At 41.8% G+C, this 11,944-nt stretch overlaps 1 protein-coding gene across 3 annotated transcripts; it reads left to right on the forward strand.

Moving 5' to 3' along the window:
• Nucleotides 1-301: 301 nt before the first annotated feature.
• On the forward strand, nucleotides 302-10,685 carry LOC118075477 (C-type lectin domain family 5 member A). 3 transcript variants are annotated; one of them, XM_088658879.1, is made up of 7 exons: nucleotides 302-386; nucleotides 2,373-2,461; nucleotides 3,851-3,907; nucleotides 6,345-6,398; nucleotides 7,832-7,980; nucleotides 8,490-8,599; nucleotides 10,377-10,685. In XM_088658879.1, exons 1-7 carry the CDS (start codon nucleotides 337-339, stop codon nucleotides 10,492-10,494), a joined length of 627 nt encoding a protein of 208 aa, XP_088515005.1. In that variant the 5' UTR covers nucleotides 302-336; the 3' UTR covers nucleotides 10,495-10,685. The 3 variants fall into 3 exon arrangements, with proteins under 3 accessions (XP_088515005.1, XP_088515006.1, XP_088515007.1); XM_088658880.1 differs by having other exon boundaries at nucleotides 322-623; XM_088658881.1 differs by lacking the exon at nucleotides 302-386 and adding an exon at nucleotides 1,436-1,546.
• The last annotated feature ends 1,259 nt before the right edge of the window (nucleotides 10,686-11,944 follow it).

Consider the following 11,944-nt stretch of genomic DNA (forward strand, 5'->3'; position numbering starts at 1 on the left):
GAGCTGAGTGCAGTGTGGGGGGGACTAAATGTACGCAGCCAAAATTCCAGCTAGATTTGATTAGGATTTGATTTAAGCAAGATTAGGCTATTTTACAGTGAACACCCAACCTCTGGATTGGGGAAGCCTGTTTCAGAGTGTACAATCAAATAAGACACTCACTTTTCTTCATTCAAAATATTTCTGAAATATACACTGAAGGGTGGGAAGAACTACCAAAAAGTGTTAGTTCCTCAATCATCCGACCCGCAGCGTTACGCAATATTGTGAGCTAGCCAAACTTCAGTCTGATTTCCAAAGGTTTCAGTCAGCAGGAAGCCATGAGAGAGGAAGAAAATGATGTATGTCATAACTGGGATGTTGGCACAGAGGAGGAAGAAAAAGAGGTAAAATGGTTGGTCAGGACTTTGGCTTACCAAGAGAGGGAGGGAGAAGAAATATTTCCCCTCTCTCATAGCGGAGAGCTAAAGGCAGAATCACACAGAATATCGACAAAAGAAGGAACAGAAATCAAACGGTCTGCTGTCTTCTAACGAACTGAAATGGAAAGCTTTCTCATCTCTACAGAGTCCTTCTAATAGGCAACATTTGCTTCTTGTCTGCTTTTTTTTAAAAAGAAGAGTGTGAGTATATTTTCTATCAAATACAACACACACACACACACACACACACACACACACACCACAAATGCACATATAACATGGTTTGGTCATTTTAAGGGAAAATAGGATCAACTGAAAAGGGTTAGATGAATTAAGAAAAAATGAAAAGGAGATCTATCTATCTCATACCTTCCAACATTTTTCAGATGAAAATAAGGGCATTACAACGTCTCAGCTGAACCTACCTCACAGGTTTGTTGTAAACAAAAAATGTGTGAGGGAGGGGATTATGTACAACACCTACAGATAAATGGAATGAAATAAAATATGCAAGCTGCCTTTAGTCTCTGTCAGGGAAAAAGGTGGGTAACAACAACAACAACAACAACAACAACAACAACAACAACAACAACAACAACAACAACAACAGAAACTGAGAATGATCAGAAACATACAAGAGAGTAAATCCTTTTGAGCTCAGTGGGACTTAGTTCTGAGTAAAAATACTTAGGATTGCTGAACAGTCTTTACTCAGTTACCTGGGATAAACTCAATTGAATACAGTTTGACTTACTTCTGAGTAGTCAGTGTTAAGGCTCCATTTACAATAAAGGAATAAACACTTCACATGTTTCCTAAGAAATGGCTGGCTTCTGGTGCATTGCAATTAAAGAAGTTAAAATGGATTTGTGACATTTTCCTTAAAAAAATTATAGGAAGGGCTTTGTATGCCTATTTAACCATTTCCTTCATTTGGTGCAGGTATTTTATTTTCAGTATAAACAGGACTCTTGTTTTTTCACCCACACACATACCAATTTTAATTGTTCTCTCGGACATAGAGGGGACGAAAATGGAACACTGGCACATTCCGAGATCAAATCAGAATCGGGACAGCTTCTGTAATTCCGGGACTGTCCCAGGAAAATCAGGACACTTGGAGGGTATACTATCCAACAAATACAGTTATTTGTTTTGATATAGGTTATAGAAAACAATAAACATTGTAAGAGGGGGGAAATAGCCTTACCTATTGCAGTAGATTGAATATTATATTAAACAGAGGATTCTTAACTCTACTTGTGGGATATATTGAGCTTTAAAGAAATGTAATCTGAATCCTGAAATACTGTCCATTGGGAGAGGGGGTTAATTTATATTTATATTTTAATCAATATTACTTTTGTAATGCATCTGAAAGTGCTGGTCTGTTGAGGATCCTTTGATCCTATCCAGCTAAAGTTGTTAATGCTTAAGGTAATTGTGTGACTAAAAAGGTAAAGGGACCCCTGACCATTAGGTCCAGTCGTGACCGACTCTGGGGTTGCGCGCTCATCTCGCATTATTGGCCGAGGGAGCCGGCGCATAGCTTCCAGGTCATGTGGCCAGCATGACAAAGCCTCTTCTGGCAAACCAGAGCAGCACATGGAACGCTGTTTACCTTCCCGCTGTAGCGGTTCCTATTTATCTACTTGCATTTTGACGTGCTTTCGAACTGCTAGGTTGGCAGGAGCTGGGACCAAGCAACGGGAGCTCACCCCGTCGCAGGGATTCGAACCGCCGACCTTCTGATCAGCAAGCCCTAGGCTCAGTGGTTTAACCACAGCGCCACCTAGGTCCCAATTGTGTGACTACTATAACCTATTGCTTCAGTGGGGCTTGTTTTAAGCACAATATATTTTTCATTGGATTGGATGCAACATGGGGCTATTACATGTGACATAAACCATGATATTTGGGTGCTAATGAAACACTACCGAACTCTTTCAGATTAGCCAACATGGGTTGGCCGCATATTGCTCCTGGAATAATCCTCTTGTTGGTCAAGCTTACAGGGACCTCCCTGTTCCTTGTTTTCAGTAAGTATTGGTCAGTGTTTAGTTTCAAGGCTGCATTTCTACTTTCATATTTATTTTCACTTGTCATATCCATCATTTTTATTGTATTCTGTATGTGTTTATGCCAGGGGTCACCAAACTTACCACGCTTTGGGCCTACAGCACCGATTGCGTGGCGGGCCGGAGGGCAAGGGAGTGCGCACCCATATGCATGCACACACACTATTTCTGGCGCACTTCCAGGTTGCAGGAGCACCAGAAATAGCTAGTGCGCATGCGCACGGGCCTCCTCCGACCCGGAAGTGCGCCAGAAATTATGCTTGTGCATGCGCGTGAGCTATTTCCGGTGCTCCTGTGACCCGGAAGTGGGCAGCTGTGCCGCGCCACGCCGGTAAGAGCAGGCAGCGGTGGGGGCCGCCGTGGGCCGCATAAATGAGTCCTTCGGGCCGTAGTTTGGGAATCCCTGGTTTATGTCAATGACAATATCCTCTTAGTGCTGTGAAAAAGTTGAATAGGAGATTACTCGGAAAGAAATAAAAATTAAAGCTGCCAATGTTATACTGCCTTTTAGCAAATCTGTGGTGCTCCCACACCCGGAATACTGTGTACAGTTCTGATCTCAACACCTCAAAAAGGTGTGGAAAGGGTCAAGGAACACAATCAATAGGCTGGAACAAGCCCTTTCCATGAGGAAATGTTAAAGCGTGATGGACAGTCAAAAGGAAGTCTTTCTTCATGTGATGCATAGATAAAACAATGGAAATCGTTTTTTACAAGATGCTTTTATGGCCGCAAACCTGGACGGCCTTAAAAGAGGTTTAGTCAGCTTCGTGTAAGGTAAGGCTAACAATGACTAAAAGCTATATGACGGTTGCTAGGAGACACAAGCAAGGAGTGTGCTATTGCACTCACATCATGCTTGGGGCCTCCAAAACTCATCTGGTCACTGTGAGAACAGGATGCTGGACTAGATAGGCCTTTGTCCTAAAGTGCTTTTGTACACATCCCTCAGAGCTATCAAGTAAAGTTCTTCAGCTTATTTTTGGAAAGACAAAGTTGTGGAGCTTAAGTTGATGAGCTTTTTTTAGGTTGTGGCTTTTTTGTAAGGAGATCGCTGAGGGGCCAGAGGTTGACCAGGATCTGCCAGGAACACCCCACGATCTACCAGTAGATCGCAATCTACCCGTTGGACATGCCTGAAGTAGATCATTATTATCCCAATAGTGCAGATAAGGGGCTGACAGAAATGGAGGCTTGCTTAAGGCCACTAGGGGACTTATCATCCGCTCTTAGTGTGATGGACTAGCTCTCCTAGCTGACAAGGAAATATGACTGTGCATACTGAATTTTAGCAGCCATGTTAAGGAATGCTCATCAGACAGACACCATTCCAAATGTTCTTGTTTTCAGTTCCACAGATCTTCCCTAGGGGAAACTTCAGCTTCATTCCTGAGGAGAATTATACAGGTAACACTGTTTTTGCTGAAAAATGCAATAAATAAATAAATAAATAAAAAATTCACCGTTTTCCCAACACTCATCGATCAATGATGATATAGTCCTCCTGATTTGCTGTCTCTCTTATTTAATAATAATAATAATAATAATAATAATAATAATAATAATAATAATATTTATACCATGCCCTTCCCAGTCAAGACCGGGCTCAGGGCAGCTAACAGCAAAAATATCAAAACAAGCATAAAAGAAACAATTCCATTAAAATACAGATTAAATACAATGTTAAAATTCAATTTTAAAATTGGGAATCTACAAGTGGAACCTCATTTAAATATCTTTAGGATAAAACCTTAGGGGAGGGTAACACAGGGGGCAGACTGAGTCAGTCCAAAGGCCAAGCGGAACAGCTCCATCTTGCAAGCCCTACGAAAAGATGACAATTCCTGCTGGGCCCTAGTCTCCTGAGAGAGAGTGTTCCACCAGGTCGGGGCTAATACTGAGAAGGCCCTGGTCCTGGTCGAGGCCAGTCTAACCACCTTGTGACTCGGGATCTCCAGTATGTTATTATTTGTGGACCTTAATGTCCTCTGCAGGGCATACCGGGAGAGGAAATCTGACTTTATTTTGCAGTGAATCAGTAATGCAGTCACATTTCCAACCCTGATTGACTACATAGAGTAGTGATGTCACACGCTTTGCGCACCCTAATTGGCAAGGCTCAGCCACGGTACTACACCAGGAAGCGTTGTCCTCTTTTGAATTTGGTGACATCATAATGCAACCAAATTTGATTTGCTACCAAATCTGAGACATCATTCTGTTCATGATGCAGTTCCTGACTGGCTGAAATAATCCATGTGACAGGAAGTAGAGAGAAGCACCAGTCAGTTTGGCCGGGGGGGGGGGGGAGTGATGCTGAAACAGTTGCAGCCAATAGAAAAATGGTTCCTCACCAAACAGGATAGAATAATAGGAGCAGTGCCAGATTTACACACAAGCTAAACAAGCTATGGCTTAGGGGCCCCCCAAAAAAATTAAAGAAAAAAACCAACTGGATGTACATTTCTAAAATATAAGATAAAAAACAAATAAAATAAAACCTACATACAGCAACAGTTTTTGTGTTGTGTAGGCTCCTATTTGTTATGTGCAAATGGCTTTAGATATCTATTAGGTCCATAAATTACCATATAGCATATATTCAACGTGAAAAAAACCCACAAAACAGTGACAATTTGTTGTTGACAAAGGACAGCTGGACATATAAAGGGCCCCATTACCTTCAGTAGCTTAGGGCCTCATCAAACTTAAATCCGGCCCTGAAAAGGAGAATACTTATACAACAGGGAAGGAGACTCTCCAGTACACAGGCCAATCTAGGTTAGTCAGGAGTTCGAATTTGGCTCCTGAGGCCATTTCATGCCCACCCATCCCATATTATGACATCAAGTGTGGGTCAGGTAAAGCCATGGATGTGTGAATTTTGAAACTTTTTGTGAAGTTGTGGGTAAGCAGCAGATGACACAGCGATTCTCCAAACAGCTCTTTATTTGAGTCAGGACAGAACTGAACTGAAGTGCTGAGCCAGCCCTGCTTTTATAGAGGCTGGCTCAAACAATGTAACAAAACATCATTCAAAATTCCCTCCTAAATTTCCCTCCTAAAACAACTGCCTCGGACCTGAGGGAAAACTATATACAGTGACTTCAATACATAACACTTTTTACATTTGGCACCGAATGCAAGTCACTCTGGAATTGGTTCCACTCAGGAGCTTAAAAGCAGTGCTGATCCCTGGTGCAAGGGATCTTTTTGCAGGGATCTTTGGAGCCATAGCTTGAATCCATGATGCGTTTAGGCTCTACAGTATTGAAATCAGTTTTTTAAAAATAGTTTGAAAAGTTAATCATGACATAAGTCGGATTGATTTCAGGGGGAACTAATTACAATTATGTGCCTTTTATATTTGACTTCACTTCGTAATGCTTTCTTTTGAAATGTTTAAGAATTTTTTTTTGTTAACTTTGCTCTGCTAAATGTGCATTCTGCAGTTGACCTCCTCTGTAGTGTTTTTTTTAAAAAACAACAACGTTTAGGATAATATTTTAGTTTCCTGTTACTTATGTTTGAATGAATGTTAATTGTATTTAAATGTATACTTTATATTTGATTTTCTTCAGTCAGGTTTTATTAGGGATTTTTTTATTTGCTGTTTTAATGTAGGTTGTAAACTGCTTTGAGATCCCCCCCCCCTTAAAAAATATAAAGCAGTATAGAAATGAAATGAAAAATGAATAATTAACTTAGTCCAGATTTGAACCCAAAGTGTTTTCGGAAATACCTACCAAAATTGCCCCCAAATCTAAATGGAAGAATACTACAGTTGTGCTATAGTCTGTCTTTTCAAAGTTGATTAAGAGGCCAAAAATGTATTCGTTTTCAGAACTGCTGACTACTCTGAGCTTGCCTGAAGCAAGAGCTACAAGTGCAACCACAGGTATCATGCCATTTGATTATTTGGAAACAGAAACCAGGTATTAATTATATTGTGCTGTAAAAAAAAAAAGAGAGAGAGAGCTGTTATGGATCTATTTTCTAGTCGGGAGAGAGCATGGGAGACTTTTAATGCTTTTCATAATAAATTGTTTATTTTTAAATGTACAGATTGAGGAGATGGAAAGCAGGCAGGCAGGCAGGCACATAAACACACACACACACACAGTCACAATAATAATCTTGACTCTGCATCATTCTGGCACCCAGAATGTTCTGGCAAGGTAGTTCTTTTGTGGCACCAGTAACATATGAAAATCCACATCTCTGGGAATAGTAGTAACTATACAATCTTTAGAAGACATTTGAAGGCAGCCCTGCATAGGGGAGTTTTTAAAAATGTTTTATTAGTACAGTGGTACCTCGACTTACGAACGACTTGACAACCGAATTTTTCGACTTACGAGTGGGGCAAATGTCGAATTTCTCGACATCCGAACGGAAACCGCGGCGGTTTTAGATAGGGTTTTTTCGATTTACGAATTTGTCCGTTTCCAATGCATTCCTATGGGACATCGCGTTTCCAATGGCGCTTTTCGACTTACGAATTTTTCGACCTACGAAGGTGCCTTCGGAACGGATTGAATTAGTAAGTCGAGGCACCACTGTATGTTTTTGTATATGCTGGAAGCCACGATGGTTTAAAGTGGGACGATACTGCTTTAATTGTATGATGTGGATGTTGTTTAATTATGAACATGCAGAGGTTGCAAGTGGGTCCAGGGAACACAGTTGTAATAGGGACAACAACAACAACAACAACAACAACAACAACAACAACAACAACAACAACGTTTTTATTTATACCCCGCCCATCTGGCTGGGTTTCCCCAGCCACTCTGGGTGGCTTCCAACGAAAGATCAAAAGTACATTAAAATACCAGTCATTAAAAACTTCCTTAAACAGGGCTGCCTTCGGATGGGACTCCTCGCCAATACATGTTCACTGAACATACTGGGGGGCAGAAAGCAAAGGAACACAGTTCTTTGGCAGTTAGATAAAAATGTAGCTAAACCATAACTAAACCAATACTCCTAAACTACACTGCCTTTTTTTCAATTTAACCTTCAATATATCCAGCTGTAGGCCTAAGAACCTTGCTGTAGATCTTGTCTCCGTCCACTCATTGAAGAAAGAGAGACACAAAATTGCCCCTCTTGCCCCTCACTGGAGACATGCATGCAGTTTCAGCAAGATCATGAATGCCAAGCTGGGATCTAGGAAAGCAGCAAGCAGGCACCTAAGATGGCATTTGAATGGGGGCAAAGTCCGCTCTGGTGGTGACAGTTTGTGAGTCATCATTCTCTTCTAGTGTTGGAATTTTCATTATTAATATTGAGTTATTTACGTGTTCATCTCCTTTTATCATGCTGCAGTCCAGATTCCTCAGAAGCCTCCTACATGGGAAAGACACAGAGGGAGTGAATATTGGTTTACTGAAGCCAAGGAGGTTTGGTTCCACTGCCGATATGATTGCATGCAATGGAGCTCAGACCTAGCAATCATCAATGATAGAAAAGAACTGGTAAGATTGAGCCCACTTTGATGAGGAAAAAAAAAAGTGCCACTGGAGTTAAATTTCTTTAACCAGGGATAAGGAGAGTTGAGGACATCTTGCACAGAATTCACACCATACCTGTAAAGCACATCCAAGTCACATTTAAAGTACATGAATTTCCCCGAAGAATCATGGGAATTGTAGTTTGTTAAGTGTCCTGGGAACAACCTTTAAGACACTCTTCATCAGCGTGGTGGCCTCCAGATGTTTTCTGCTGGCTGGAGTTGTAGCCAAAAGCATCTGGAAGCTACTAGATTGACGAAAAGTGTGGTATCGTTTTCATGTGGTCTGAATGCAACATTGTCCTTGAAGGCACAAATAGATTCTTCTGCTTTAGTGGGAGCTGGCAAATAGCATCCTTTTCATCTGGCCATCCTTGCCAGTTGTGATTTCCTCTGCCCTGATTTTCCCTATTCATTCATTCATTCATTCATTCATTCATTCATTCATTCATTCATTCATTCTTCTCTTGCCAGGAGTTTATTCAGAATAAAACTACAATGGGTACTTATTTCATTGGACTGACGTATGAAGTGGTTCAAAACAAATGGCTATGGACCGACGGCACAGAACTCAGGAATAACCTGTATGTGTGATATTCTCTTTCACCCTTCTTATGGTGGGTGGGTTACATCCTCCATGGGGCATCATCTTCACTCACTGGCCCTGTTTCTGGAAAGCTCTCCGTTGTATATAGTACTGGAATACCTTCAGATAAGATGATGCTGAGGATAACTTGATGCCAGAAAGGGTATCCTGCATATTGAGTTGCAGGATTCCAGCAAATGCAACTTTTCTCATGCCTGCATGGCAAGCTGCATCTGCCAGAGTGCCCTCTTCTGTATTACTCTTGAAGATATATTCTTCAACATCTCACGGATGAAAACAAGGACACTGCTGTAATATCTCTAGGCTCAGTTCACATGTAATCCTAAGTCCCAACAGGGCTTCCTCCCAAGGTGAGGGGAAGTTACCCAGGCGAAGTCTGGCAGGACAGCTAACTCTTTGGAATTAACCCCTTCATGCATTTAGACTTAAGCATGTTGGTTATATGAAGCTGCTTATCCCACAGGGTCCCGCCTTGAAAAAGACAAACCCCTGTGACAGAGTCTGGATCACATACTAATCCAAATGATGGGTTAGCCCACAGAGGTGCAGCAGAGTAACCATGAACTCTGCTCTGGAGGCCCACATGCTTGTGCAATTGTGCTAAGTCATGCTTTTGTTTAACGTTACATATAAATCGGGTCCTAGTGTCACACCAAGAATCTCTGCCAGAATCCCTCCCGTTATTAATCATGGCTGAATTCCGCTTGCCATATGTTGCATTCATTCCCTCTTCCAATCAGCAGTTCAAATCCGTGCGACGGGGTGAGCTCCTGTTGCTCTATTCCAGCTTTTGCCAACCTAGCAGTTCGAAAGCACGCCAGTGCGAGTAGATAAATAGGTACCCCTGTGGCGGGAAAGTAAACGGTGTTTCAGTGCACTCTGGCTTCCATCACGGTGTCCTGTTGCACCAGAAGCAGTTTAGTTATGACCCACATGGCCCAGAAAGCAGTCTGTGAACAAACGCCAACTCCCTCGGCCTGAAAGCAAGATGAGTGCTGCATCCCATAGTCGCCTTTGACTGGACTTAACCATCCAGGGGTCCTTTACCTATTTTACCTATCATTCCCTATGACACATCCTGTACTGCACAGATTTTAAAACTGTGTGTTACTTCCTTTGCTTAGTGGTCTTCTAGAAGAACACAAGTGTTTTCTAATATGTTGGCCTTGTCTGCACAGTTTATTAAATTATGGTTTGTTTGGTGGCTTCACTAATTTGCTGCCATCAAAGCATCATCTGAAGCCATGGTTTCGTTGGTGGCTTATTCAAATTGGTTTAACTATGAGGAGGCGATTGGTTAGTCAGTTTTCTCAGAAAAGTGAAACTGAAAGCAACTTACAACCTCACATCATGTTGCTGGTTGGGGGTGAAGGTGGGACCTGAGTCTGAAAAAGCTGAGGACAACATCCTCAGGGAGTTTTTAGACGTTCCTACCGTAGGAAGTTTTTAAGCTGAGGGAATTAACAAGCTGGCCAACAAGGCACCTCTTGTCCATTTACTAGTGCCATCTGGTTCCCCTAAGTACTAGCCTGAGAAGCAAAATGAGCATGGAGGAGCAACACTGGGAATTGGCCATTTTGGGTGGGCAAGGTCTGGGGCTTTGATCCACACAACCACTTCTTCTGCTTCTCCATCAAGGTTAGCCTTCTCAGGAAAGGAGTTGCTGATCAGGGCCTTAGCCAACGACCAGCCATTATACATAGTTGTAGCAAACACAGTCGACTTCACGGTTCTGCTGCACTCTGTTTTTACAGCTTCGCTATGAGACCAAAAGAGGCGGCCGATGAATGTGCAACTCTTGCAGCAGGTGAACTGAAACCAGTGTCATGCCACGAAGAACACCACTGTATCTGTGAGAAGAATCCTGAGTAGTTCATCTGAAACAGCACCATGCAGGAATAAGGCAGAACCATAGACTTTTATTCTGGGACATTCTCAGCTCTATCTGGGGGAGCCTTCTCCATGCAGAGAAGATGCTATAACCCTTCCCTCAGGATGGGCTTCAAAGCAATGAATGGAAAAGCATTATGATTTCCTAATAATTAAAACTTCTTTAAACCTGACTCCAAGTTCACACATTGATGTGTGTTTTTCTGTTTTACAATTTTGAACTGATAATATCAGAAATGTGTAAGCAGAATAAGAATGGTTATTTTGAATCTTAGAGGCTTGCGTGCTCTGCAATTCTTTTGAACCATGAAAACTCCAAGAGTCCAGCATAGCCCTAGCTTTTCTTTCGTTTGGAATGAGGCAACTGGAGGTTTACTAAGGCTTTTGTGTGATAGATGGTTTATTTAAACGTAGATACAGGTCCTTTATCACACACACAGCCCAACAAGATAATGACAAAAATTTACTGCCAGCATACAAATCAGTATGGCTAACCTAACCCAAAAATACCCATCCACTCCACTCACACATGAAAACAAAGACCATCATAGCCAATCACAAATGAACAACCACACCCTTGGCCAACCCCAATTTCTCTCACCATCAAAAGAACACAAGCGAATAAAGGAGTACTAACACAAACAAAGCTGACATCATGCCCTACATATATTAAGCAAAACAGAAACATCGAAACAACATTTTCTGCTGCTCCAGAGAAGCGGACACGGAGCAATGGATTCAAACTACAAGAAAGAAGATTCCACCTAAACATTAGGAAGAACTTCCTGACAGTAAGAGCTGTTCGACAGTGGAATTTGCTGCCAAGGAGTGTGGTGGAGTCTCCTTCTTTGGAGGTCTTTAAGCAGAGGCTTGACAGGCATATGTCAAGAATGCTTTGATGGTGTTTCCTGCTTGGCAGGGGGTTGGACTGGATGGCCCTTGTGGTCTCTTCCAACTCTATGATTCTATGATACTCCCACCCCCATCCACCCTCCCACCCCCTATCTATCTTGTTTTCCCTCTTTCTTCTTAGTGTCTTAATAAATGAAACGGATTTGCAAAAAATGATACATGTTAAAATATGAGAGGCACTGAACACACCTTTGTAATTCAAGAAACCTTTAATAAAAATATATTTTTTAAAAAAACATAGATACAGGTTGGGCATAGATAGCAGGTTCACAGTTTCTGAGGAACATTGGAGGGCATGTCAGTACTGTCTTAAACCTTGCTGCTTCATCAGTTTTCTAGTGGTGGGAAGAGGGAAGAATAACAAGCACTCGCAGGAAAAGATTTCCAAAGATGCCTGGGTTTCAGTTCCTTAAATGAAAATGTAATGGCATACCACCCATACCCCTAATTGCAGTTAGATAATGCAGGAAAAACACTGGGGCCACAGGAAAGCAACACACAATATTTAAAGATTATTATT

This window comes from Zootoca vivipara, chromosome 15 (assembly GCF_965207765.1).
Source record: "Zootoca vivipara chromosome 15, rZooViv2.hap1.1, whole genome shotgun sequence".
Taxonomy (NCBI): Eukaryota; Metazoa; Chordata; class Lepidosauria; order Squamata; family Lacertidae; genus Zootoca; species Zootoca vivipara.

Coding starts and splice junctions, on each gene's coding strand:
- LOC118075477 (XM_088658879.1), top strand. CDS start 337: ATGATGTATGTCATAACTGGGATGTTGGCACAGAGGAGGAAGAAAAAG. Junction 2,462..3,850: donor CTCCCTGTTCCTTGTTTTCA/GTAAGTATTGGT, acceptor TCTTGTTTTCAG/TTCCACAGATCTTCCCTAGG. Junction 3,908..6,344: donor TCCTGAGGAGAATTATACAG/GTAACACTGTTT, acceptor ATTCGTTTTCAG/AACTGCTGACTACTCTGAGC.